Source organism: Oculina patagonica, unplaced genomic scaffold (assembly GCF_052425735.1).
Source record: "Oculina patagonica isolate OP01 unplaced genomic scaffold, crgOcupat unplaced1254, whole genome shotgun sequence".
Lineage (NCBI taxonomy): Eukaryota > Metazoa > Cnidaria > Anthozoa > Scleractinia > Oculinidae > Oculina > Oculina patagonica.
Window position 1 is genome coordinate 115 of NW_027557252.1, and position 5,865 is coordinate 5,979.

At 46.9% G+C, this 5,865-nt stretch overlaps 2 protein-coding genes across 2 annotated transcripts; both read left to right on the top strand.

Moving 5' to 3' along the window:
- The first annotated feature begins 275 nt into the window (after positions 1 to 275).
- LOC144639738 (uncharacterized) lies at positions 276 to 3,737 on the top strand. Its single transcript, XM_078499036.1, has one exon. The coding sequence runs from the start codon at positions 276 to 278 to the stop codon at positions 3,735 to 3,737; it is 3,462 nt and encodes a 1,153-aa protein (XP_078355162.1).
- Positions 3,738 to 3,826: 89 nt separating this feature from the next.
- Positions 3,827 to 4,858, top strand: LOC144639739 (uncharacterized). The gene has a single exon (XM_078499037.1). It carries the CDS (start codon positions 3,827 to 3,829, stop codon positions 4,856 to 4,858), a length of 1,032 nt encoding a protein of 343 aa, XP_078355163.1.
- The last annotated feature ends 1,007 nt before the right edge of the window (positions 4,859 to 5,865 follow it).

Sequence of the window (5,865 nt, forward strand, 5' to 3'; positions counted from 1 at the left end):
GCCCCAGCTGTTGAAAGCTTAACTTTCTAGACTAGCCGTTTTGTACTAGAGATCGGACGTGACATTGCGTGACAAGCCGAACGTTCTAGATAAGTCGTTTTGTATTGTTTTGTAGCCCGGATGTGACATTGCACGAATTGTTGTACCCCCCTCTTGGGGTTGTAGAAACATGTGCTCGAAGAATAAATATGGAGTCCAAACATGGTGACCCGCGACGTGTTTAATCGCTAGCCTCGAGTGTTGTTTACTTTCGTCTGTCGCCAACGCCGATCGAAATGAAGACGAAACAAATTGATCAGCTGAGGAGAGCCCGCACTGGGTTGAGAGGCTGGATGAAAAGGGATTTCGACGCTGTTAGAAACATGATTGAGTCCGACTTGCCTGAAGTTACTCGAGTGGAGGAAAAACTCGATTCGATTGTTGCGAGATTGCAGAAAGCCGAGGATCTGCAGATGGAAATCGAGAAGCTCTTGGACGATGATACTCAAGTAGGAGATGAAGTGGAAGCTCAAGGACCATGGTTCGATATGGTAAGAGAACGAATTCATGATGTAAAATTATGGTTAAAGAACAGCCAAAAGCAAAATGAAAGTGCGAAGCTTGAACCCATTGCTCCATCACCAAAACATACGTCAAGTACGCCTAAAATTAAGTTGCCAAAGACTGACCTTAGGAAATTCTCGGGCGATGTGTTGGACTGGCCAGAATTTTGGGACATTTTCAGAGTAGCAATACATGATAACGTTGAAATACCTACCGTGCAGAAGTTTGTTTACTTAAAGTCCCTGCTATCTAACGAAGCCGCAGGATACATTGCAAACATCAAAACTGAAGAGGCAAACTATGAAGTCGCTGTACAACGCCTGACATCACGCTATGGCAAGGATGAAGTGCAAAAAAATCGCCTAATGACTAAACTAGCAGACATGAAACCACTTGAACAATCCAATAAAGCTATGAGAGATGCATTGGATGAGCTTTGTGCAACTGTGCGAGCGCTTGAAGTACAAGGAGTTACTACTGAACAATATGGATCCCTTTTGATGCCTTTGATCGAATCAAAACTTCCCAAGGATTGGAGATTGGTGTGGGCCCGAGAAAAAGCTGGCTTATCAAAGGAAGATGTGACATTTTCGAAGCTGCTGAAATTTTTGGAACAGGAACTGGAAATCCGAGAGAGTGCTGACCAGCCTGTTGAGGTAGAACAGCACCAGTCTATCGAAAAAGCAAAAACTTTGTTGCCAACTGCATCTGGTTTGATGGCTAAATCTGTAACCTGTACCTTTTGCAAGGGTCCACATAGTCCTAAACAGTGCTCTGTACCTATGTCGGTTGATGATCGCTTTAAGAAAGTGAAAGAAATAAGGGCTTGCTTTCGTTGTGCTCGACGTGGACACCGGATGGCTTCATGCGGTTTTCGAAAACCATGCCCGTGTGGGAGAGGATCCCATATCCCTCAGCTATGCAAGACTGGTGGAGTGAAAATTCCAGAAGTTCAAAACCCCACTCCAAGTACCAGTAACCCACCAAACCACCCAAGTTGGAATCCTGCTGCCCCTCCTTATACACCAGCTAACCAGAGTCATTTGCCACCGTCGTCTCAACCTCCAAACGCTGCTGTAATGTCTTCCGCTAAGAATGCTGACATCAAAACTGCTGGCGTGATGATGAGAACTGTGTGTGTTGTTATTGGGGATGTGGCTGTAAGAGCACTGTGTGACACTGGGGCCACTTTTACAATGATGTCTTCATTTTTAGCTGCAAATGTACCAAAGAGAGTTGTGGGCAAACGTCATTTGCGGATTGAGACACTTGGAGATGTGCTGGAAGGCGAATTCGATGTTGTTGAGGTGACTGCGAGAGGAGTAAATCTTCCAAATACCTTTACCTTCCAAGCTGTAGTGATGGATGAGTTGTCTGGTGTCTTTGAGAGGGTGGAGCCTGAGTCCTATCGAGCCCTTCAAGAGGTTGTTGGTGGTTGTCCAGTCCTTGCTGATCTTGCTGGCCCTGGTACAGATAACATTGGTATTGTGTTTGGCGAAGATTGCTATGACACCATTGTCCAAGGTATGACAGTTAAATTGAGGAACGGCCTCAAAGGAACACCAACAATTTTTGGGTGGGTCCTTCATGGTGGAAGTGGATCCATTCCATTTGCGGGTGTGGCTGCCAGAGCTCATGTCCATGCATTTCGAGCCTCTGTTCATGAACAACTTCAGAACTTTTGGACTTTGGACCACCTTGGTGTTGCACAGGAGGAGGTGTTGGAACGAGACCTTGAGCAGGAGGTAAAGAATGCTATCCAACGCGATGAATCTGGGAAGTATGTTGTGTCGTGGCCTTGGAAACCTCAAGCCCGAAAGCATTTAGCACTTAACAAGGCCCTTTGTGAAACAAGGCTTCGTCGCATGGTGAGAAAGTTGACGCCTGAAGAGTACACAGCATATGACACTCAGTTAAAAACACTCCTCGAAGAGGGTCACATTGAGCTGCTACCAGAAGCCTGCATTCCTCAGTCCTATCTTCCACATCGAGGAGTTGTTAAGCCTGATCGAGAGACAACTAAACTGCGTATTGTACACGATGCCTCAGCTAAGTCTGAAGGAGGCCTTTCTCTTAACGATGCCCTTGAGAAAGGACCAAACCTTTTACCGCTGTTGTGGGGCATACTTCTCCGTTTCAGAGTTGGCAAAGTTGGTGTTGTTGGTGATCTTGAAAAGGCATTTCTCCAGCTGTCGCTTCGTGAGGAAGACCGAAATGTTTGTTGCTTCTTGTGGCTCAACCTGCAAGGGGAGATCGAGGTGTACAGATACAAGAAGGTTTTCTTTGGTGCCAAATCCTCACCATTTCTGCTGCAAGTAGTCCTAAAACAGCATTTAGAGGGTTTCATCAATGAATCAGAAATGGCTTCCCAGCTTCTTCGCAACCTTTACATGGATGATCCGGTGAACTCAATGGAGAACACTGAGAAAGCAAGGGAGTTCTGGCATGAAGCAGTGCGTATCTTTAAAGATGGAGGCTTTAACCTGCGGAAATTTCGATCCAACGATGAAAATCTGCTCCATGAGTTTTCAGACAGCCAAGTGCAGCAACTCCACAAAGTACTTGGGGTTAGTTGGGACTTAAAATCTGATGAACTTCTTCCACTTGTTGATCTGGAAGATATGGTACCCAGGAAACTTACAAAGCGAGAAGTGTTGTCCTGCCTGTCTAAGATTTACGACCCATGTGGGCTAGTGAGCCCTGCTGTCACTCCATTGAAGATTATTGTCCAAGACTGTTGGAAAGAGAAACTTGGATGGGATGAGGAAGTTGACCCGGATTTGCGAAGGCGTATCGAAGAGGTATTGAAAGGGTTCTCAGGAGGAAACCATCTGAGAGTAAACCGATGGTTAGGAATAACTCCCTCTCAGTGCAAGTACACAAATCTGTCACTTCATGTTTTCTGTGATGCCTCCTCCAGAGCCTATGCTGCGGCAGCCTACATTCGTGTTGCAGACACAAATGGAGACGTAACAGTGAATCTTGTTGCTTCGAAATGTAGACTTGCCCCACCGAACGGAGACACGATACCTCGCCTAGAACTTCTTGGTGCCCTACTAGGAGCTCGACTTCTGAATTCACTGAGACTGGAGTACAGGGGTGTCCTTAAGATTGATGATGAATTCCTTTGGACAGATTCCAGTGTTGCTCTCTCGTGGATAAGTCAAGGACGCGCGTGGGTGGAGTGTTTGTAGCTAACCGCGTGGAAGAGATTACTGCTGTTGGTGGAGTGTGGTCGTGGGTTCCAACAGATGAAAACCCTGCGGACTTACCTACTCGGGGTATGACGGTAGCTCAGTTGTCTGGCGCGAAGATTTGGTGGAGCGGCCCGGAATGGTTAAAACGACCTGAGGCAGAATGGCCGAAGCATCCAAAGAATGACACAGATACTGCATTGCTGATGATGGCCGTAGCTGACAATCAAGAACCCAAATATGTGGAGGAAATTGTTGACCCAACCCGAACGAGCAAGTACCTTCGCACTTTGAGAAGTGTTGCCTGGATGCTACATTGGCGCAAGTCTCCTAAAAACACCCAAACTATGCTGACCTCAGAAGAGTTGCAATATGCCAAAATGGTCATCCTGAAACAAGTGCAAAGAAAGTTTTTCTGGAGGGAGTTAGAGTCACTGGAAAATGGCCAACCAGTTTACCGCCAGTCTAGTCTGCAGTCCTTACACCCGTTCTTGGAAGGAGGATTAATCAGGATGGGGGGCCGATTGCAACAAGTGGAAGCGACCTTTCAGGAACTCCATCCAGTGCTAGTTAAGAAGTGTGGTGTTGTCAACCAATTGGTGCTTCATGTTCACGAACAAATGCAACATGCTGGTACTGCGACAGTTATTTCAGAACTGAGACGCCAAGGACTTTGGATCCTGCGCTCTAAGAAATCAGTCTCATCTGTGATACGGAAGTGCAGGAAATGTAGCAGGTTCTTGGCGGCTCCTGCATCTGAACAGACACCTCCTCTACCTAGGTGTCGTGTAACTTGCAAGCGTCCCTTTGAAACTACTGGCATGGATCTAGGAGGACCGTTATACCTGAAGGATAACAGCAAGGTCTGGTTCGTAGTATTTACCTGCATGTCAGTTAGAGCCATTCATTTGGAACTTGTGACGTCGTTGTCTGTAGAAGCGTTGACTCAGGCACTGCAGAGATTTATGAACAGAAGAGGTGTCCCTCAGTTGTGCATAAGTGATCATGGATCAAACTTTGTGGCGGCAGCTAAGTGGGTTAAAGAGAAGAATCTTGACATGAAGTGGCAATTTGTGGTGGAACGCGGACCTTGGTGGGGAGGAGCCTGGGGGAGAGGTTAGTGGGCATTGTTAAAGGCCTGCTACGTCGTTCGTTGGGCCATGATGTGCTTTCCTGGGAGGAATTAGTAACCGCTCTAACCGAGGTGGAGAAAGTCATCAACCGCCGGCCTATCACTTACTTGTGGGAGTCGAGCGATCCTGGTGGTGGTGTTCCTATCCCTTTGTGTCCTGAACAGTTCCTGTTGCCACCGCGAGAAGACTTCAAAGAAGAAGAAAGAGAACTGAACATCTCAGATGAATTTCAACGGAGAAAAAGTGGCTTTCCTCCATGAATGACATCTGGAAGAAAGAATACCTACATCAAGTGCTGGGTTCACAGGGGGAAGTTTGGAAGACATTGCCAAATCCTTTAAAAGAAGGAGAAGTTGTCCTTGTAGCTGATGACAGAGAAAAGCGTCTAAATTGGAAGATGGGGGTTGTCCGGCAGCTGATTGTTGGCAGAGATGGAAGGTGCCGTGCTGCGACTGTCCAGGTGAAGTCGGGATTGCTAAACCGACCAATTCGCAAACTGTACAAATTGGAGCTCTGTGCTGAATCTGACAATCTCCCCGCCCATTACAAGCTCACCAGAGAGTACTGAAAGAGATAATGGGATTTTAGACAGCGAGGCCGAGACGATGGAGGATGTTGATGAAGAAGCTGAACCTGAAGTCACCCCTTCCACAGAGGACTCGGAGAGGGAGAGAGATTGTTCGTCCAAGTCGCTATAAGGACTGACCAAGTCGCTATTAGGACTGACTAAGTTGCTTTAAGGACTGATTAAGTCGCAACATGCTACCGCAAGTTGCGAGGTGGAGGATGTTGAAAGCTTAACTTTCTAGACTAGCCGTTTTGTACTAGAGATCGGACGTGACATTGCGTGACAAGCCGAACGTTCTAGATAAGTCGTTTTGTATTGTTTTGTAGCCCGGATGTGACATTGCACGAATTGTTGTACCCCCTCTTGGGGTTGTAGAAACATGTGCTCGAAGAATAAATATGGAGTCCAAACACCAGCTGTCGGCAGC

Excerpts from the sequence above, each read along its gene's own strand:
- LOC144639738 (XM_078499036.1), top strand. The coding sequence starts at position 276 with ATGAAGACGAAACAAATTGATCAGCTGAGGAGAGCCCGCACTGGGTTG.
- LOC144639739 (XM_078499037.1), top strand. The coding sequence starts at position 3,827 with ATGACGGTAGCTCAGTTGTCTGGCGCGAAGATTTGGTGGAGCGGCCCG.